General features: G+C 36.1%; 2 protein-coding genes across 2 annotated transcripts; one reads left to right on the top strand and one right to left on the bottom strand.

Moving 5' to 3' along the window:
- Positions 1 to 6,562: 6,562 nt before the first annotated feature.
- LOC125208470 (Werner Syndrome-like exonuclease) lies at positions 6,563 to 7,319 on the top strand. The gene has a single exon (XM_048108097.1). It carries the CDS (start codon positions 6,575 to 6,577, stop codon positions 7,184 to 7,186), a length of 612 nt encoding a protein of 203 aa, XP_047964054.1. The 5' UTR covers positions 6,563 to 6,574; the 3' UTR covers positions 7,187 to 7,319.
- An 8,819-nt stretch (positions 7,320 to 16,138) lies between these two features.
- Positions 16,139 to 22,784, bottom strand: LOC125205556 (importin subunit alpha-4-like). The gene is made up of 10 exons (XM_048104583.1): positions 22,411 to 22,784; positions 21,636 to 21,732; positions 21,461 to 21,552; positions 21,246 to 21,377; positions 20,922 to 21,107; positions 20,608 to 20,771; positions 20,358 to 20,436; positions 19,352 to 19,480; positions 18,502 to 18,629; positions 16,139 to 16,691 (listed from the first exon to the last, which is right to left on the bottom strand). Exons 1-10 carry the CDS (start codon positions 22,645 to 22,647, stop codon positions 16,307 to 16,309), a joined length of 1,629 nt encoding a protein of 542 aa, XP_047960540.1. The 5' UTR covers positions 22,648 to 22,784; the 3' UTR covers positions 16,139 to 16,306.
- Positions 22,785 to 23,398: the final 614 nt, after the last annotated feature.

Genomic DNA, 23,398 nt, shown 5'->3' with positions numbered 1-23,398 from the left:
TTTTCATTATTTTTACCCCAAAATTCATACTTTTATCTATAAATACTCTCATTTCAAACACAAAAACAAATGACATTATACCAAACAACTCTCTCAATCTCAATTTTTAGGATTTAAATTATGTAATTTTTAATTTTTAGGATTTTAATTACGTAATTTTTAGTTTTTTAGTAATTTGTAATGGTATTGGGTATTTTTAATGCATTTGAATATTATGGAAATGTTTTTAGTAATTAAAGTATTTAAATTAAATAATAGAATGGTGGGACTCTTGAGCATGCTCTTGCGATAAAGCAAGGAATAAAAAATGAATAAAAATGGGTCCAGGCCCACTTCCATGCTCTTGCCAAAGAGCATGGTTGGGGATGCTCTAAGGGCATTTGCAATAAGGGCCTATCTCCGGAACCCATCTCAGAGCCTATCTCCGTTTTATCCTACCACGTCGGCAGGCTCATCCCAGAGCCTATTTCCCTGCAATGAGAGCCCATCCCAGAGCCTATCTCATTTTCACATCATTATTTTTATTTTTATATATTTCATTTTTTAAGACAAGATAATAAAAAAGAGCAAATTTCATTTTTTTAAAAAAATATTTCATTAAAAAAAATTACTACAATAAAAAAAAACAATTCTTCATTAAAAAAAAACATACTACATTAAAAAAATAAGATAGATAAAAACAACAAACACATATCAATCATTAGGTTCCGGCTCGTCATCCTCGTCAAGACCCATCTTCTTCTTCAACCCTAGGATGGTGTTCCAGATGGACTTCTTCACAGATCGAGAATTGGATTTCATGTGCATGTTCTTAGAGTTTGTATACTAGAAATCACGTTTCGAATGATTGAATACTGTAAAACTCTTATTTTATTTTCCAAGTAATAAAACATATTATTTTTTTCATAATGTTGTTATGTTTTACATTTAATGGATGTTAATTGCATGTTTAAATGTATAAGTTAACTTAACAAAGTCTAAGTCTTTGTTTTAGTAGACCGGTTGTGGGCGGCGTCCACTTTAAGTTAACATGGTGAATCCTAAACAAAGAAAAAGAAGAATTTCACAACCTAGATGGAATTAGACTATCCATCGTGAAAGGTTGCAATGTCAGTCCGCATATTTCTAAGCCTTACTGAAATAAGATGACATTGGTGTGGTATAGCACTGAACGGATCTAACAGCAAGACTTGTCCTTGGGCTATCTACTGAAAGGCGAGGTCTTGATAAATATTTGTTTCTTAATCAATGTAGGTTAGCATTGAGCATACGGTATTGATTATGCATTACTTTGACTTATCTAATGGTGCGGGTTTTTCGTAACCCAATAATCCTGATATATTGGGTAGTGGTGATTAATATCTAGGGGTGCTAGGATTGCTATTATGTTGAATCGTGCGTGAGGTGAGTCTCATTTGATAATGTCCTCAAGAGGAGCGCGAAACAAGGTTTTATTATTCGGAACCTAGCTAGTTGGAGTTTGATCACTCTATGAATAATAAATCAAGTGTTTCATGCTAAGTCCACTCTTGGAATTAAAAAGAAATTCATTCATTAAGTCCATAGCAGACATTAATTAATTAATGAGCATTTTTATCTTAAGCGCGGGAAATGAAAGTTAAACGAAAACCCGGATTACTTATAATTTCGGATTTGGATGGGGAGAGTTCAATATTACTTCTGTAGTGGCTGCTCGTAATATTCCAATTAAATCTTATAATAAATTGTGGGTTCAATTTAATTAGTAAAAAGTAAATTGGATGAGCTCATATCCAAAACCTTCCATAGATCCCTGTCTTCTTTACAGCAAAATCATAATTTTTACAGCAAAAATTTCGCCCGCCGATATAGAGAAGTGTTCGAATTTTTCCTCTCCTCATAGGAGTAGAACTTATGTCTTCTTTATTTAAGTCCTAGTATTCCGGTGAGATCAGCCACACTGATATCGGAGTACAGTTCGGGAACCAGAGAGAAGATCCATGGTCTAGTATTCAAAGCGTCACGTGGAGAAACTACTAGCCATCATTAATTCTTTGGAGAATTAATTAGGTATTTTCCTGCTTCGTAGAAAACATGTTTTAAGTTTCAATATTCTTAAAGCATGATTAATTCAAGTTATGAGCATGATACATGTGAGAATTACGCGAATAGATTTTGTCTAAATAATCTGCTAAATGGATCTGATTATTATGTGATTTATTGGCTCGATTAATAATTGTTAAATTATGATAATCCCACCCAAAACGCTTCCGCTGCCAGTTCCTTCAATGTTGTAGAGGCCTACCATTGATTGTGCGAAGGCGGCATGACTGATACGCTTGGATTTTGTACTGTTTTAAGACCATTATTTGGTCCGTTTTTAATGTCAAAGTTACATTACATGTCCATTGTTTGCAAATTTTATCTATTTTGGTATTTTTACATGTTTTGTGAGAAATGTGCATATTTGAGCCTAAAAAGGGAGTCAAAACGCGAAAGTAGGAAATCTGGAACTTCAGGTAGCGTTCGGCTAACGCCGCAACACTTCCGACGACCACCAGCGCTCAGCGGCTGACAAAGACACACCCGATGACCGCCGAGAAGTGTGTGGCGACCGCCACAAGGAGTCAGAAGCTTCTAATTGACGCGCGGCGACCGTCGGCCAAGGTGCGGCGGTCCGCCACAAAAACGTGGTGCACGACAGCTGTGTTCAAACTCACTTTTCTGGTGATCCTGAAGTCCGATCAGAGCGTTCTACATGTCATTATCTTCTTCTTCGAAAGAGCTTCGCGTTGGTACCAAGATCATCTCAATCGGAGTTTTTTAGAAAAAGTTATGGCCGTTCTACAAAGGTTATGCAAAACTGTCAAGTGCAGAATTAGGCGGAAACTCAAAGAAGGAAAGAAGACATTACCTTGTGAAGCCAAATCTTTTCTTTCTACTCTGGGGAACGAAAATTCCATCTTTCCTATTGCTTGGAGGAGACTTTTTACCAAATTTAAATCCTTCTCAAGCCTATATATACCCCATAACCTAATTCATAGAATTGACCCTTCTATAGCCCCCAAAGGGGAGCTCTCATAGCTCCTCCTCCAACCCTAATCCTTCATCTTTTTGCCAATTAATTACACATCATAAATTTGAGAGTTCTTCATTGTGCAAGGGGTTGGAGCAAGAAGCAAGAGATCATCAAAGAGCTACAAGGATTCAACCTTTGGGTATTATTTGCTTTAATACTTATGTTTATTTTGTCTTCACTTCAATCTATGTTTTTAGCTTATTCAATTATGTTTAACTAAATTCATAGGATTCCTTGGATGTGTTAGAACTTTTATTGGTTTATACAACTCCTTTCTTCTATTTAATATCCGTTTTGTTTATACTTTGTTTCTTCCCTAAGTTAATCTTGACGCTTCACGTTTGAGTGACACATTCTGTGTTGATCTAATATAACTTGCTTCGTAACTATGAGAGAGTTCCAGCGAGTTAGGTCCACTTAGTAGACACTACAATTAGCTTCCTTTAAAACGACACTGATAATTGAGAGTGAGGACTTTTCAAGGGTCTTAGGAGCTTTATGGAGTTACGTGTTACGATTGACAACCCTAATGTTAGTAATCAACACATGAACATAAGCTAGATGACTTGTCCTTTCAAAGTATAAACTGTGCTAGGGTATTGTAGTTGGAATTTTTATAACCATAATGGTGAACGCACATCCATGAAATTCTCTTATCTCTCATATTTTATCTTTGTGATTTAATTGCATTTAGTTGTTTTCTTGCTTTTAACTGTTTTTACTTTCAAAAATCCAAAATTCTCTTGTTTCTCTAGATAGTATTTGACGCTTAGTACATAATAGCCAGTTGCAATTATATTCCTCGTGTTCGATATCCCGGTACTGACCTTTAGCTATACTATTCCTACTCTGTATACTTGCAGATATTTATAGTGCTAATAAAAAGTGCATCAATGACCTAATGCATTATTAGCCTGGATCGGTGCGGATTGGGCATCCGTTCCGCTGGACTCTGCCTTCCTCTTTCCCTTCCTCGCTTTTGCCTTTGGCTGCTTTCATGCCCATTGGGCGCTGAGGAGTAGTCTCAATGGGCGATTGGTCCTCTGACAAGTCTATTGGCTCCGCTCCGCCGCTGCTATAGCTCCCGGAAAGCGTGAGGAGTGTCCGCACCGATCTCGTCCGCAACACCTCCGACATACCCGTTTTGAATTTGGGAAAATCCTACAGTTGTTGATATGTATCCCAGTACTTGAATCCTTTTGAGTTAACAGTGGCCCTAAACTCATTCATCGACAACTCTCTGACGGAGAGTTCGTTCGCTCCGCTACGCATTTCCCGCAAGCTGCCATCGTAGATACCGTGAAATTTAGCGCATTCGAACACTAGGCATTTCCAATGCTTGCGTAGATCGCCAGGCTTGTGTGTCAGCGCTCCATCGGGCTTGACTTGTTCATATCGTTGCGTGATACTCCCCCAGAAACCGCGCCCACCCTGATTGTTGACTACAATCGAGCCCTCGGAGATATCTGCCCAACAACGAGCAAGAGCAATCGACTCCTCGATGGAGTAGGTACTCCTTGTGCGCCCTCCTCGATGGAGTAGGTACTCCCACTTTCTCCTTCTTCTTCCCCTTCGCCGCCGCCTTCGCCCTAGGAGGAGATGGCTCTATATCGGACACCTCGTACTCGTCGGTGCTGAAGTTCAAGTCTCTTAATGAAATGGATGAACAGCATCACTGGAACTCGATGTGTTCATCGGTCTACCAGCACCGACGTAGCATCGACGTAGTCGCTTTGTGGGAAGTCGAGTATTGGGTACCGTGGAAAAAAGGTAGACCTCCTTGAGACAGAATCTTAGTTGAACATATCCCAAACTGGGATGATTGGGTTCCCAACCCGAACATGTTTTCCGCAGGAAATTGGCCGCCTCTAGGATATTGGTTTCCCGCTAGTAGGTTCGAAAACCCACCTCCTTGGCCAGTAAATTGGTTTTCGCTGGAATTATTGCTATCATTGGGATTCATTTTGCTAGAGAGATGAATGTGTGAAATGAAATGGATGAACAGAAAATAAATTATGAGAGTGAATGTGTGCAATGGAGGAAGGATGTATATATAGAAGTAATAAAATTAAAAAAAAAATGAAAATCGGCTCCGTCATCGGCCCGAGTCTTCGCAATGGAGGTCCATCGCAGGGCCGATGCGCCATCGGCTGGGGCATTTATCGGTCAAGGGGCGGAGACGTTGGGGAGGAGGAATCGGCCCTCCCCCCACAACGGTGACCTACCGAAGCCGATGAGGGGGCCGATAGATAGGCCCTTACTATCGGCTCCCATTGCCAATGCCCTAATGAACTCCAATAAAAGAAGGTAAATAGAAAGACAAACAAAAGTAACCAACTTTATATCTTTTGTATCAAGAAGAGGTAAAAAGATACATTCGCAAAATTAAAAGAAGGTATAATATCTTCTCAAATACTCCCTCCGTCCCAGATAATTCGTCCCAGTTTTCCATTTCGGTCCGTCCCACATAATTTGTCTCACTTCACTTTTACTATTTTTGGTAGTGGACCCCATATTCCACTAACTCATTCTTACTCACATTTTATTATAAAATTAATATATAAAGGTAGGACCCACATTTCACTAACTTTTTCAACTCACTTTTCATTACAATTCTTAAAATCCATGTCCGGTCAAAGTGACCCGAATTATCCGGGACGGATGGAGTACTTTTTTTTCTTGAGAATAAATTTTTATGAAGAAGAGATATAGTATATGATAGTTGTCTCTTTTACCTCTTCAATTTATCTCTTCTCTCAAGATGCTCTGACAACGACAATGAAGGTGATAGTCATTGAGAATTGTTCCATTTCTCTGTATTAATCACGCTACTAATGGTTAATAAGATAAAGTAATTGAGATTTGTTCCATTTCTCTGTATTAATCACGCTACTAATGGTCAATAAGATAAAGTAATTTGTTCCATTTCTCTGTATTAATCACGCTACTAATGGTCAATAAGATAAAGTAATTTGTTCCATTTCTCTGTATTAATCACGCTACTAATGGTCGATAAGATAAAGTAAAGCTATTGTTGTTCCATTGTGTCTTTAATAAAGCCTTAATAGAGGCTGATGCCTCGTATTACTCTAACCAGTAACCATTCAAGTAACGTTAAAAATGAGCTAAACAAATGACGAAGACAAACTAAAATGGGTACTTATTATTATCTAAAGTGTTAGATTTCTTCAAAGAGAAAAAATATTTTTATTTTGAATTTGAAATATTGGTGGATTAATTAAAGCATAAAAATACAGTAGTAGTACTAATATTATATGAGAGATAAGGAGTACATAAATAATGTAATTAAACTACTCTACAAACAGATTACTTTAATGAACACTAATTCCCAAACATATGAAAACCAAATTCGACGGTTGATTTCTGCAGTAATATGAAGAGTTGTTACTATCAATCTTATCCTATCAGAATCATCCATGAGTGCCAAATTGAATCTATAAATAGGGCTGGAATGGGTGAGAGTAACTCACTCCAAAAAAAGAAACAGAAACAAAAATGTCTTCAATTTCTTTCAACGCTACGACCTCCAAATACCATGTCACCTTCGGCGGAACTACCATCGAGACCACCGTCACCGACCAGGCCGCCACCGCCTCCGCTTGGGTCCAAGAGATCAACGCTCTCTACGGCGGCAGCCCCACCGTGGTCGGCCTCGATGTTGAGTGGCGGCCCCACCACGTTCCCTACATGAGCAACAAGTCGGCCACCCTACAACTATGCATAAACAACAAATGCCTAATACTGCAGCTCTTCTACATGGACCAAATCCCCCAATCAATCAAAGACTTTCTCCTCAACCCTAATTTCACCTTCGTCGGGGTTGAAGTGGAAGACGACATCGCCAAGCTGAGGAACGAATACGGGCTGGACTGCAGCGGGAAAATGGACGTTCGGGCAGCGGCTAAGGCCCGGTGGCCGTATCGGTTTAGTCGGCCTGGATTGAAGGATCTTGCGCGTGTGATTTGTGGGCTCTACATGGCGAAGCCGTTGCACGTGTGCAGGAGCAATTGGGATGCGAGAGTGTTGAGTGAAGCTCAAGTTGAGTATGCATGCATTGATGCTTTTGCTTCTTACAAGCTTGGCCATAAGCTGCGCTTTGAGCTTTAATTCAATGTTTTCATTTTATTGTGTTTTTCTATTCCAATTTAGCAGCTGGCTTATGTTGTGATCACCTTATTAAACAATGGGAATTTATAATAAGAATGCTATGCTGCCTATTTTATTTAAAATGTTTCCCGAATGGGATGTGTTGTTTATAAAGTATACTAGTATTTTCAAACAAAAATATAAAAACTTATTTATAAATAAGTTCTACGTGTAACTAAGCCGTGTTATATAAGTGCCGCCCTCTACATTATAAAGAGATTAATCGCAACCTTTTGCTAGTACTCCTAATACATTTTGATTTGGTTATTACATGTACAGATGTACTCCTAGATTAATTCAATATGTAGTATTTTCATTGTCGACTCTCAATATTATCTCCGCTATCAATACTCATGTCTTTTCTTTTTAGTTGGTGCACAAAATTCTTATTCAATTTGGTTATCTAATTCTCTCATACAGCATATTTTCTTTTCTTTTTTTTTTGAACATCACATTTTCGTATATAGATGATTCAGTTGAAAAAATCTGAAATTTTATGATTTGAAAGTTTTATTTAATAACCAAATTTTCAAATTTTAAATAACCATTAATCTTATTTATAGTCAATTCAATTTCGCCATAAAATGCCGATTCATGATGTTCGTGTATGCTTTATCTCTATGTACTGAAAATAATTCCCAGATACTGTTGCCAATGGAGGCCCAATGCACATTTTTCGCTCACCATTTCGCACCTGTTATATCTCAATTTCTATTGAACTTAATTATAAAAAAATTAATTTTATCTTTTATTGTTTCTCATTTTTACCCTACCAAAAAAAATCATATATTGGTGAAAATATTATCTCTTGTTGGAGTAGGGGAGGTTCGGTACGGTATACAATACCGAAAGTTACGGTTTGACAAAACACCATATTGATACCGCACCAATTTTTTTGGTATACCGGAGCTCGGTATACCGGAAATTCGATAAGGTGGTTTTTAATACTGTTATCATGTCGTGTTTTCTGTATACCATACGTTTGCGGTATACCGAACTGCGGTACGGCATACCGTTGTATCTGTTATACCCGAAAAAAAATCTATTATACCCAAAATATTCAAAAAAACAATTATAGTGTATAACTATTCGAAAACTCCAAAACAATTATCATCACAATCAAATCTTGTTCATACAATCATATTTTTAAAAAACTTTTAGTATAAATATAGCATATACAACGTCTCATTATATTATGTAAATTCACTCCTTATTGTCGAACCGCAAAACTTTACCAAATTAGGGTTTTTAGATATAGTTTTTTATGGATGAGATGTGTAAATGTATAAATTATTTTCGCCTTCATCATGAATCTATTTTACTTCATTCCAGAATATACATCATTCAAGTAGGTTTTTACTTCATTCAAATATGATAATTATTTCATTCCAGCACATACATGATGTTTTGCGGACGGATACGTCAAGGCCACCTCGTCGACGCTGTGATAGTCCCGAAATTCCAGCTACGACAACAAAATAAAGTAATAGCCTAATTGAATGGTGTAATAAGCACATTTAATAAACTATTTGAATGAAGTATGTGTAGAAACATTTGAAGTCCTACTGTAATGAAGTAAATACCTTGTCTGATGAAGTAATAACGTTGTTGAATAAAGTAAATACATTGTCCAATGAAGTAATAACGTTGTTGAATGAAGTAATAAACCTATTGGAATGAATTGTAGTGAATAAAGTAAAAACCCAGTTTAATGAATTCGAATTAAGCATGTGTTGAATCATTTCAAAACATACTGGAAGTAAGTAAAAACATACTGGAGTTTCAAGGTATTACGTACCGGAATGAAGTAATAAACCGGCTAGAATGAAATAAGTTGGGCTTGTAATGAAGACCGAAATAATTTACACATCAGCAAATTTCATCAAAAGGACTAGATCTAATGGCCCTAATTTGGTTTCTAGTTTGGTCTTTAAAATTAGTTCGACATTGATTACAACTCTAACATATATATTTATATATGTTTATTAGGTAGTGATAAAATGCAAACTCGTATATTGTACAAACTCCAAACTTTTCAAAACAACGTCAACACAATATCAACACAATGTCAACACAAACTCCAAACTTTTCAAAACAACTTCAACACAATATCAACACAATGTCAACACAGTGTAAAATTTCAAGATTTTGATGCCAATACAATCTCAATACAATGTCAACACAATATCAACACAATGTCAACACGGTGTCAACCATTGACACTGTGTTGATATTTTCTGTTTCTGTTATTTTGTAATTTGTTGACATTTTTTAACGGTCCAGATCATAGTTTGAAGTTTGTACAATATTTAGAGTTTGCATTAGATTACATTCCTATGTTTATATATATATAATAATCAATCGGTATACCGGTATACCGAAGCGTTGGTATATGTCGACGATTCGGTATGCCGCGGTATAGGAAATCTAATACCGTTACTGTACCAAATCTTTCAGTACGGTATGATTACCATACCGAAAACTACGGTATACTGAAAAATTGGTATTTCGGTACGGTAATTTCGGTATTACAGCATAATTCTCCACCCCTAGCTATATCCGTACAAACACCAAAACTTGGTGCTTGTATAATGATTCGGAGGTGTTGAAAATCATGTTATATTCATTCATTTTGTACATTTTGTACATTAGTGTATTTAATCGTTGTTCTCTTGTGACGGTTTCTCCTGTCGACCAAGCTACTGTTACCGAGCAAAGTGCTTATATGCTCTTTTACGCCAAGGAGGGTAGTGGTTGGTTTGAAACTGCGGCAGTCATTTCTGCCTCTAGCTCTTTTTATTACTAGTTTATTCTCAAAATTTTGTGTTGAATCTGAGTCTGTTGGCATGATGTTTCTCTTCTATCTCTTGCTTTTGCTCTTTGTAATTAGCATTTGTTTCTCTTAGTCTGTTGATTGTTTTCGAAATTCATGCATTTTACATGCTAATATGTTTCTTAATTTCAAAGTTGAGTTTAGTAGTGAAATTTAGGCATTGTGTTTCTCTCATTCGTGTTTGAGTGAATTTGGCATTTGAATTTTGAGAATTTCTACCAAACAGGAACTAAAGAGATGGCTAGCTCGTCGACCTTCCCACTACGCATATCGGAAACTGAGGAGGAGGAGGAGGAGGAGGAAACTGAGCTACCGCAGCCCAGACCGAAAATTAAGTCACCAAGCACTCCCCTCCTTCCTACCAAGGTAACAATGCCACCAAATATTCTGTTCTACATAGTTACTAGTGTTGTGTTTGTGTTCATATATACTTTGTTTAGACTATTGATTGATGTGCTGTGTTTGTGTTCATACTTTGTTTAGGTTGTTAGATTATGTGTTTTGTATACATATACATCAATAAAATTTCATAAAGTAGCTATAGTAAATAAACACAATCGCAACATTCACCGGTGAAGCCAGAAGTTTTACAATGGGGGGCCCAAATTATTGTTAATAGTCATATGATTTTTCGATGATCGCGACGTTGGAAGCTCGAAATAATTGATAGTTTCAACTTTTACATATGTATAATGGATGGAAATGATTTTTTTTAATGTTTAAATGTCACCATATCAAATATCAACGAACATAACAAAAATAATACAATAACTATTTTTAAAAATATTTTATTATAATGATGGAAGAAAACAACTACAAAGTGATAACGAACTAAAATTAACATAGTTATGATGTAAAAGAGAACAAATAAAAAGTATGTTTAAAAAATATAGAAAGCAAAGAGAAACAAAGTATATACATTATATTGCATAAACAGATTGAAGAATAAAAAAGTTGCATTAATAGAAAGAATGAGAAAAATAAGTTGTATAAATAAAATTAAAAGTTGCATAAAGAGATAGAAGAGATAAAAATATAGGAGAAATGTGCCAAGCAATTGCACTAACTAATCCACATATAATTTTGGGTTAGCCCCCACCCCACCACCCCCACCTGACAATATTGGTATACAAACATGCATACAATTGCTATAAATATGTAGATATCTTCCCTTTATCTTTAATTTCTTGGGTTTTAAGCTTACACATTTTATTCATGTTTATGTATTCTATTCTAGTTACTTATTTAACTTTTATCATTAATTTAATAAACTGATTGATTACTCTATGTCACAATCCAAACTATTTCAAAATTCAAAACTTAGATTCTAAGGTTAAAAGGTTAATTGTGATTAATATGAGACATGAGCTAGACTCGTCATATGGAATGGTACAGAGCTGCACAAAGAGGAGATTGGGATATGGCTGGACGAGAACTGACTTCTAAAAAAGACGCATTCCTAGTGAGGATAGACCCTTATGAGTAATCACCACTCCACATTGTCGTGGCCGCTAGGAAGTCAGACAATTTTGTGTCTAAGCTGGTTCAAACGATCCCCGATGGCGATGACTCTGTACTAGCTTTAAAAGATGCGATGAGAAATACCTTACTCCATGATGTCATTGTCGCGGAAAACTACCATGCCGCAGATCTATTGTTAGATACATTCCCAAGCCGCTCACCATGTCAAATGATTGCAACAGATTCCCCTATCAATTAGCGGCTGAATACGACAATAAGAAAATTCTTCAGACGCTAATAACCTAGACTGAGAAGAATGGTAAAATTAGTCCCTTTGATGATGATGCAGGCCTCCAGCTTATACTTTGCATGATAGATGCTGATTTTTTAGGTGAGTTTCGTCAATTAAGATATTTATATAAATAACTGCGGATCATATCTATCTTTATCAGATTTGGCATTTGGTTTGGTCACGAAGTATCGCCGGATGTGCCAAGGGAATCATCGGTTTATTGGTGCAATTTTACAGTGGATAGCATCCAAGGACACATCATTCTCCATCGACCATCAATGCAGCTTTGGGGGACACATACACTAGAGTGAGTAGTTAACTAACTTGATATTTTGGCAGCTCTCAGAGATTTTTGCTTAATAATATTAGCTTGAAATTGAAGGGATGAATGAGGAGGAGTATATGGAACTAATATATGTTGCCATTGAGAGCCAAACAACATACAACACTATTTCAGGCAAGTGATTCACGTCCACATCTAAAATGACTTCTCTCTTCTATTTCTAACTATCTAATACTCCCTTCGTCCCACGGAAGATGACTCATTCCTTGGGCGACACGAGATTTTATGTAGTTTTTGTTGTGTTGCGTGGAGAAGGCAAAGTAAGAGAGAGTTAATAAAGTAGAGATAAAGGTGTTTTTCCATTTTAAGTAATGGGTCATCTTGGTTGGGACAAACCAAAAAGGAAAGTGTGTCAATCTTCAATAGGATGGAGGGAGTATGATTTTGATGATTCCATCACAGAGTCGTCTAATCCTATCGTAGAAAAGCTTTCAGATCTTTGTCGACAACTTCTAGATTTCATTCTTAGCAATGAAAGAATTCAATAAAAAATGTTGATGCACCATAAAACACTAAAGATGGTCAAACTTGTGCGGTCGTGTGTGATCATTGGACTACAAAGATGCATTTGACATCTTCATAGAGGCCTTCTTAACCGCAGCCAAATCAGGAAACCATGAAGTTGTAAAAGTGATCATAGATAATTTTCCGCTTGCTGTTCATAGGGCTGGGGAATTATACCGGAATACCGGACTTACCATACCGAAAAAATACTGAAAATACCATTTTTTCGGTATACCGTAGTTTTCGGTACGGTATGATACCTTACCAATAGAGATCGGTACGATAACGGTATAAGATTTCCCATACCGCGGTACCGCGGTATACCGAAGATTCGATATACCGATGCTTCGGTATACCGTGGTATACCGGTATACCGATTGATATATATATAACATATAAATATATATTTATATATGTTATATTTAAACTATATTTTAAAAATAAGAATTTTTATTATAAAAAAAATAAAAGAATCAAAATTGGGAACCCTATTTTTTGAAGTAGTTGAAAACTAGATTTTTTTTTAATATTTTGGATATAATAGATTTTTTCACGGTATAATGGTATAACGGTATGTCGTACCACAAAACACGGTATAACGGTATATCGGAATGCCATATCGCAGTTCGGTATACCGCAAAAGTACGGTATACCGATAACACGGTATGGTAACGGTATGGAAAACTGTCATACCGAATTTCCGGTATACCGAAACTTATGGTACGGTATCGGTATGGTTTTTGTCATACCGTAACTTTCGGTACGGTATACGGTATGGCACTCCCGGTACGGTATATCGTACCGAACCACCCCTAGCTGTTCATATACAAATTCTTCGGGCCAGAACTCTCTCCACTTGGCCGTGGAGAACCGCTGCGAAAACGTGTTTAATCTGATTCATAAGAGCAGCAAGTACAGTTACCAATATTCAAACACACTCGATAAAAATGGTAACTCTATCCATCACTTAGCTGGGTGTTTAACACCTCCTCACAAGCTCAATTTGATTTCAGCGGCAGCTCTGCAGTTGCAACTAAACTACACTAGTTAGGTAAGATTAGTATTTATAAATAGAATACAAATATTGCAATATAATAATAATAATAATAATAATAATAATAAATAACTTATAGTATTGTGTTACAATGATGTGATTGAAAGAAAACTCGCAAGTTTGTTGTTCCTTATATTAAGGAACAACCAAACCATAGTAGTGATACTGCCTCGATAATATTTACAAGAGAGCACGAAGAGCTGAATAACCAAGGAGATAGATGGATGAAAGATACGTCAACGCCGTATAGTGTTGCAGCAGGATTGATTGGTACTGCTATGTTTGTTGTTGCCATCACAGTATACGCTGCCCAAGCGACTATTAATTGGTATGGTCACACTTTTCCTTTCCATCTTTTCTATGATGATGGCCTTCAGTGCGACACTGTATTTAGTATTTTGCAGGGAGAAGACATGGGCTATATATTTGTTGGCTCTGGTTACTATGTTACCGATTGTTTCATTCGTGTTGTTGGAGTTCCGACTTTTCATTGAAGTAGTTTTCTCCACATATAGCCGTGGTGCTTTCGGCAAGCCAAGTGGTCGTCAATTTAGCTAAAATCACATACAGATATCATCATCAATATTGTCCTTTCCGTCATTATTGTTGTTTCCTAAACCATCTTGTTACTGCTGGATATATAGTTTCTTGGGATGGTTGCTTTGATATATTAATGTACAAGCAATGTATGTGAACTAATGTGGCCTTAGGCATTATGATTATATATTTACATCTTTTAAAGAATGTATCCCTCATGTGAGGGGTGGTTCGGTACGGTATACCGTACCGTGAGTGTCATATCGTATACCGTACTGAAAGTTATGATATGACAAAATACGATACTGAAATCGTACCAAATTTTTTGGTTTTCAATATACCAGAAATTCGGTAAGGTAGTTTTTGATACCGTTACCATACCGTACAGCATTTCGGTATACCGAACTGTGGTACGACATACCATTATATCGGGAAAAAATTTATTATACCCAAAATATTCATAAAAAACAATTATAGTGTTCAACTACTTCAAAAAGTCCAAAACAATTAAATTTCATCACAATCAAATCTTGTTCATATAGTCATTCTTTTTAAATTTTAGTATAAATATAACATAAGATGATCCAAACAAGAATTCTAAATCCTGAAATGCAGCTCAAATCTTAGCCCTAGGATTATATGATCTAATGGTCAATAATTAACCAAAAACACGGAAGGTCATAATTAAGCAGTTTTAGGTCATATTATAAGATTTGAGTTTAATGTCATGTTAATTTAGGGGTGTGTTATATTGTTAACTCACTCTTAAATTGCTAACTACAACTAAATGATAAGCATTAGATTTTTAAATCAAGGACCAAAACCATTCAACTCCAAGTATCAATATATTGCACGAAAAAAGTCAATTAGGGTATTTATGTCAATTAATAACAAATTAGTTGTAACTAACTTTTAAAAAATATTCCAAAACTTAAAATACATATAACTATCTCGATTTAAATTATTTTTTCACACAATATATATCAAATTAAAGATAATTCTATAAGGATTCTAACGAGATCCTACATGCATATGTTTCGATGTTAAAATTTGATAATATTTTCATAAATTTTCATATATTTCGTCAACAGTTATATGTAACTAACAAAATATGTCACTTTAATACATGTAAAATGTTAATATGAAACTGCGTAAACATATTCAAAACATGGTGTTGATATGTTTAATTCACTGTATTTACATTTTGATCAAAAACCCTAAATTTAGAGGTGAATTAGCAATTGATCACACCCATATGTTTATATACATAATAATTAATTGGCATACCGAATCGTCAGGTATGCCGGTATATACCGATATACCGCGGTATAGGAAATCTAATACCGTTACCGTACTGAATCTTTCGGTACTGAAAACTACGGTATATTAAAGGATCAGTATTTTTGATATTTTTTCGGTACGGTAAGTCCGGTATTCCGGTATAATTTCCCACCCGTATGTTGGAGTAAAAATGAAGAAGGAAAGGCTGCCGATTTTGACTGTTATGGGCCAATCTTAGTTCTAAACACGCTCTTTTGCTTTCATTTTTATATAAAAATTAATTTTCATTTATAATTTTTATAAAGAAATTAATGCTAAAATTACGTAATCGCATGCATTTGAAGTATAAAAAGATTATAGCTACCTCCTTATATGCATTCATGCTATGTTGTTCATGAAATCTTTCATTGTATTGCACAATTGTCGATCTTGTTATCTCCTGGTGTGGACAAAAAATACAAAAAAGAACGAAGTTTGGCTATCGATATATATATAAAGACTTAGGAAAAAGAAAGATAAATTCTCGAGACTTGAAATGACTCAAGTCTACACACCTAAATGTACAAAACCCAAAGGCATGAAGTATATTCTTTGTAATGCAACAACCGTACGTGAAAAGGACTAAATACTTTTAAAGCAAGCTTGCACTTCAAACAATCCAAAACACGATTTGCCAGGCCAAAAACTATCACAGACGAAACCAAGAAACCGAAACAAACACAACGACAAAGTTTAAAACTCAAACTTTAAACTAGAGGGCACTTCACAAAACCTTTTCAACCAAAGTTGAAGCCTCCTGGAGGAACATTTGGCTTGCCATTGGCGAAACTGAAGCCTCCATCTCCTTGATTTGCATCCGCGCCATCAGCCAGATTTTGTTCTTCATCTTCCTCAACCCAGTACTTCTCTAATATCTTCACAGCCTTTTCGTATATTTCATTGTTGTCATGGCTCTGGAGATTCTCTATTTTGTCCAGTCCTTCACTCTCATCAATCATTTGTGCATATAGATTGATTCCACCATTTTGGCCGTTTTCTTTATCAGCCTCGCCTACCTTCAAAATGTTCTCAAGTCCCTCCAGGCATACAGTAACAATCCTTGCATCTGGACAAATCAAGAGATCACACAGCGGCTTAATACAACCTTGAGTCACCAAGAATCTGCAATTTGACATTACATATAGTCAGTCAGCATGTGAAGGTCCACAATCAAAAACAAAAGAAGATATATAAGGGACATAAGTCTCTGCTGATTCCTGCTAGCAAAAGCAGGAGTTAGGTGGGTCCAGAAATGCAGGAAATGTGGATAAACCAGTAAGAGATCGTTACTAGATCAATATAAAAGAATGTTAACTACAAACAATTCCTGAGAAAGAGAGCACAAGATGGTGCACAATATGGCCTATGATGCCTATACTAACATCACTGCAAGTGGGTGACAACAGAAATAACTAAAATTAATTTGAGTTACACCATACTGAATGCCCAAAGTGATATATTTCAAAATGATATTAATAATGAACAGATTGTGGATCATGGATTTGGATTTGGATTTGTTAATAGAAACAGGAGGGTCAAATCGGTACCCCCACCCAAAAATGGCTTGGTACTCTATCCGATACCCAACCCAAATATTATTTTGGGTACCCGATACCCAGCCCGACATTATTTTGGGTACCCGATAACCGATGCAGGTAACCCAACCAATCAGGTCCTGGAATGGATGCAGCAAACACAATGAGTCTTCTAAATGCCACGCATATGCAGCCCTTTCTAAATACAAATACCAAATCAAGGACAGAAACATTCCGGCCTCAATCATACATGAGAGCATGACAAAATATTGTCAAACTAAAAGTGTTTACACAGATTACAAGACTTAATGCTACATACTATATAACACGTGTGTGTATTTCCAGCACTAATTAATTTGGAGTATTGTTATCATTCTATCACCCTAATTTACACTGTCAGTTCTACAATTATTGTTATTACTCCTATTTTGTCAATATATTCACTCATAATTCACAAATTAATGTTATAGAAAAAGGCAATGAAAACTTACACCCCCTTCGAAGTTAATTAATATGTAGTGTTGTAGGGAGAGGCTTAGCCACTTAAAAGTTAATTAGAATTGAAACCCTAACCTAATCCTCCTTGAAATCAGGTATTGGGTATACTGAATATGCAACACGCACACACCTATTACACCCGATCATATACCCAATACCTGCCGGGTATCAGATCGGAATGGGTAATACCCGATATCCGATTTGACACCCCTAGATACAGAAATGTGGTGCCTCACCTTATAACCAAAATGACTCTTGACACATATATTAAGATGAACTATTTTCTGAAAATTCCCTTACACTCCAAAATGCCTAGGCTGCAGGCAGATGGCATGCTATAAATTCATTGATCTCTCTAACATTTTCAAGAAACCCCTAATTTCCAGTGCAAGAGCAAACCCAAATTCTTAGATAAAGAAAAACCTTTACATTTATTTATGCATACATTGTGATGTTGTCTACAAAGATCACTAAATGCATTTTCTTATTGCTTGTGATGGTTTCTGATAAATGTAATTATATGCAATTGTTCTATTTTACCCTGATTTGGAGCTCACATATTATATTCACATACATTAAATAAGATTATTTTTAATATCAGAAACTTTTTAAAGACAATTCAAATTAAGAGAGTGGATTACAGTTTGGGAATCCCAGATAGGAATTGAGGACTAATTTCTTGAGAAGGAAGGGGTATATGTGAAAAGAGGAAGGGAGTCACATTTGAGGGTAGAGGGATTACTTAGCATGTCCTTCCAAATTACTACAGACGACCACCAACCTATTCCTTTTAAATTCCATTATTGGGTGCTTCCAAACTTATCTCTAGAAAAGCATTAAGATCAGCTACATATAAGTATTATGCCTCCACATATATCAACCATATAACTCTGATATACCTAATCTGCTCTGGTGATCCACCAGAGGTTGCATTCGAGATAGCCCATGCAGCCTCTTTCTTTATATCAAACTCTGCATGCTGGAGAAGTTGCACCAACGGCAGAATGATGCCTGACTCAATGACAGCCTGTTCCAGAAACATAGAGGTGTAGATAGGAAACCAGTAACAAAGCACCAGATAAAAAATAGGTAGATTACAAATAAATTTGCTTCTCTACGTACTTCTCTCTCACTTCTGAAGAAATTCTCAAATAAAATCGAAGTCTGTAAATTGCCTCTTCATGCATATAATTACATTCAGTTGAATTCATATTGAGATTATAAACATCTAGCCTTATCCTTTCCTTTAAGATTAAACTTTATAGACATACTGCCCTCTAGGTTTATCGAAACCAAATCATAATTCACAACACCTACCTACAATTGTATATATTGAACTGAAAAAAATATGGCTGGAAAGTATAAACTATTGGAAATGTTTAATTGGCCTAACAAAAAAAATATGTTTACTTGTTTGGACTATTCCTCAAGTATTGCCATATAGAATGTCTTACATTATCTTCTCAATTATCAACTATCAACTACATGTGTTAGAGAAGACATTAGATTTGGTTTTCGGTCCATATATTGCAGGAAGAATAGCTATCTAACAAAGACTCACTTCTAACGATATAAAAAATCAACAACCACTGAAAAGCCCAAAAAATTTGAAAAAGTCCATTAGTGTCCATTCATTTGTATTTGGTTAAGTAGAGGCAGTATGGTCCATTCATGGATTGGACAGCTGAAATGCATTTTATAAAATGGATTCCCTAGCAGGAACAAAGAAAGCGTGTGTGTTGAAGGTACCTGAATTTGAGCTTTATTACCAGCAGTAATATTAGAGATTGTCCAACAAGCTTCCTTTTTTATGCTTTTCTTATGGTTCTGAGTAAGCAGCTGTTGGAGGCAAGGGAGCACTTGATTGTCTATCACAAACTGCCAAATAAATTAACTGAGCAAACATTCCGAGAACATGAAATTGAAGCCAAAAAAACCCCTATAATGAGTATTGCAAGTGTTTTGTGTCTAATGTTCCATCTGAAAAGGGTAAACTCGAACAATCTTATATTTGTCTCACTAGTACTCCACAGCAAGTCATCAAGTCATGGGTATGAACACGACAATTAAAACTAAATAAGATCTATGTGAAGATGCTTGCTTAATTAGATCCCGAAGTACACTACCAAAAAAATTACATGCATATAAGATTCTACAGATATTGTCTTTCATACATATCAATTGAGATCTTAATACAGGACACCATTACAGCTAGTTAATAAAGTCCTTCATGCATACAAGAACGACTGTTTGGCCTACTACACTCACTGCATTGAAAAGGGTAAACTCGAACAATCTTATATTTGTCTCACTAGTACTCCACAGCAAGTCAAGTCATGTGTATGAATACGACAATTAAAACTAAATAAGATCTATGTGAAAATTCTTGCTTATTTAGATCCCCAAGTACACCTCACTGCATTGAATAAAGAAATTGTACACATGCATTAATGTATACATATGATTTATAACTAAGAAATTAGATAAGTAGGAATGATACAAGAAGACTAAAGCAACATAAACATAACTTTTAAACTTTTACAAGAATATTTGGTAGTCACTATATCATCCATAATCATAATGAAAGTATATCCAATAATCTGAACCAATGGGGACTCAATTTTCATTGTAACTAGATAAGATCTTACCAATACTGGAAGCACATTCATCTCCAATAATTAAAAGGAGAGATAAATTGCATCAAGTTCTGAAGAAAATAGTAGGCACAGAGGAAATGTATGAAGTAACCACATACCTGTGTCTGGGCATCATCACCAGTGACAATATTCCCCACAGTCCGAAGAGCAGGTACTAGAACAGTGGCCGATGGATGGCTTCATGAGAAACAAATTGATGTTAGCAACATATAATTGATAGCTACACATTTTAGTACTTCTGCAGTGAGGCAATATATAAAATTCCATTAACTGAAAGAAATATTACAATAATATATATCTATACATAAAGAAAAAGATAAATGAAATTGAGCAAGAAAAAGAACATACAGTAGGAGCTCTACAAGCCTTGGACAGACACCTGCCTCAATCACAGCTTGGATTTTGTCATTTGTTCCATCAGACAGATAAGAAAGAGCCCAACAAGCATCGGTCAAAACCTCCTCATCATTTAGATGAATAAGTTGCCGTAGGACGGGCAATGCAGGCCTTACCTTGAAATGTGCAGAGAAAGACAATGCTAATTTTGAAGGCTATTTATAATAAGAGCAGATCTATGGAAGAGCAATGACCAGTAAAGTTTTTGGCTTTTTGCAACATCTCAATTAAAATTACCAAGAAACTAGACCTCATATTCTAACAACCTGTTCAAATGGAGTAGGTGGCTTCCCACGACAGAAATTTGAAAGTGTCCATGTAGCATTTCTAAGCATAGAGAGCTTTGAGTTATCATTTAACTGAGCTAGCAGTGGCATAAGAGCACCATGCCCAAGAACAAGATCCCTACAAGTTGGAGAATCGCCTGCAACATTACCAAGAGCCCAAACTGCCTGCACAGAAAGAGCAGTTAAAGGAAGATGCACTAGCACCCACTTGGATACCAATAGCAAAAGATAACCATATACATTTATATTTATTAACAACCTTGGTTAAGAAGTAACATAAATATGAGAAAACTCTCCAAATACCTGCTCACGAACATCATCACTGGCAGAACTGAGGAGTTCTACAAACTTAGGTACAGCACCGTGATCAATAACAACTCGTGTGTGTTCAGATGTCCCAGAAGCAACATTTGTCAAAGCCCATGCAGCTTCAAACTTATCACAAAAATAAGAAGTTATTGATTATTTTTTGCTTATATTATGAAAGAATTATCCAAAATTCCAAATGGAGAACTTACTTGCAGTTGAGGCAGATCTTGCCTTGCAAGGAACTCAATGAATCTTGGGATAACCCCAGCTTTAATCACCTCATCAATAGGCGGGCTTCGCTCTGCAAATTGAGGTCACAAAAATATATAGTGTAAATAATATAATCCAGATAAGAAAGGAAATATAGGCTTATATAGATAGTACCAATTGACAAAAGCTTTCTAAACTGGGTAGTTGCATCCAGTTGAGCATTTGTGTCATTTGACCACACTCCTTGCACCATTGAAGGAATACTTTCTAACTGTCAGGGGAATTCACTGTAAGCATCATCGTAAAACAGATTGTATCAAGTGCTAGTAACTTCATCATTTGAATCAAGTAACCGTAGCTTCCACCAATATATAGCCAGCTTCAGATAAAAGTTTTAACAAATCCAACAATAATTTATAGCATAAGAGCTTGAGATATGCATGTCACTTCTTAAGACATCTCAAATACTTGGACCTATAACCACTGGGAAAAGTTATTTTGCATTAAAAGGCATGAGCATGAAAGCAATCATCACAGTCAAGTGAAAACTAACCATCCATTGGTTGATTTCACTATTTTAATTTTTAATTAGGAAAACTGGGCTAAGCCAAAGCACATCGAGAAGATAATATAATTACATCATCTTTCAGAACCAATCCTCAATTCCAAAATAAAAATCGCTAGATAAGAGCTTTCCTTCTCCTACATTATCTCGACAGACCCCAATGAAATACCAAGCGAATCCAATCTGCCAACTATTCCTCTCAGAGATCCTAAAAAACCATAAGATCATTATTTTCTCACCGAAGTCTAAACAAAAATAAAACCCAAGCCACACACGCACCCTCAATTTAAAATCAGTAATCGGCAGATCACTAAGTATTACAGCAATCTATAGTCTATAGCCACTAATTTGCAAAAGGAAAAGGAGGAAAAAACGGATACAAACTTTATTCTCGGCGGCCGCAGGGGATTGCGATGGATCAGGAGAAAAGAGCGGCGTCTGCTGGGGAAAACTGCCATTGAGAAGGCCCTCGCGGCGCTTCTTGAGGAGGTTATCCTCCCTCTTACTCTTCCTGATCTCGACCAAATTGTCCTCCCTCCTACGCCGCGCCTCGTCGGCGTCGACGCCAATCTTGTAGCCCTTCTTCCGCACCTCCGCCCTGCTGCCCGGTCGCAGCGACATGGCTGAGCTCCGATTGGTCTGGTCGAGTTGTTGTGGCGCAGCTGTTGTGTTCGACGAAATGGGCGAGAGAGAAACAGAAGCAATAACCTCAAGAGTAAGGAAAGAAGACAAGAATAGAAAACGCGCAAATAGGTGACCCAAGTCTCAGTTCAACCTATTTATCCAAATTCTAAGCCAATCATCGATTAGTAGTGTATCATTTTTTTTATATTCTCCTATATGGTAAACTTAATTGTCACTTATTTATTAATCCAATTTTTAAGATTGTAGAAGTAGTTATTTTATGGCACGATTGCAATAAAAATATAAGTCCAATATTTACTCACTATTATTAGACTTGACAGCTACTGACTACAGCAAAACATCATCTTTTATTTCATTATAATCGAAGGGCTAATTATAGCTTATGGCTAGAGACCATTATTGTAGTTATGTTATGACATTACGTTAAAAAAAATGTACTCCCTCAGTCCCATAGTTCTCCTATTATGGTTATGAGTTTTAAAAAATATAAAAAATAGTGGAATAGAAAAATTTATGAAATATGAGACCCACTTTTTTATATTGATTTTATAATAAAATATGAATGAAATGAGTTAGTGGAATGCGTGACCTACTTACTATTTATAGTGAACACAACAGCCTGCGCCACAAATCAGAGTATGTTTGACTAGATTATAATCAGAGTGGGGTAAGGTGAACTTATTAAGATTGTATTGCGGCTAACTCGTTGGCATAAATCTTATCAATA

Source organism: Salvia hispanica, chromosome 2, assembly GCF_023119035.1.
Source record: "Salvia hispanica cultivar TCC Black 2014 chromosome 2, UniMelb_Shisp_WGS_1.0, whole genome shotgun sequence".
Taxonomy (NCBI): domain Eukaryota; kingdom Viridiplantae; phylum Streptophyta; class Magnoliopsida; order Lamiales; family Lamiaceae; genus Salvia; species Salvia hispanica.
The sequence above is the reverse complement of the archived record's forward strand: the minus strand, read 5'-3'. Positions and strand labels throughout refer to the sequence as shown.

Bases quoted from the DNA above. Each gene is read 5' to 3' on its own strand.
- LOC125208470 (XM_048108097.1), top strand. From the start codon at position 6,575: ATGTCTTCAATTTCTTTCAACGCTACGACCTCCAAATACCATGTCACC.
- LOC125205556 (XM_048104583.1), bottom strand. From the start codon at position 22,647: ATGTCGCTGCGACCGGGCAGCAGGGCGGAGGTGCGGAAGAAGGGCTAC. The intron at 20,772-20,921 runs GTTGTTAGAATA...GCACATTTCAAG, and splicing joins CACCTACTCCATTTGAACAG to GTAAGGCCTGCATTGCCCGT. The intron at 16,692-18,501 runs GTATATCAGAGT...GTCAAATTGCAG, and splicing joins GGATCACCAGAGCAGATTAG to ATTCTTGGTGACTCAAGGTT.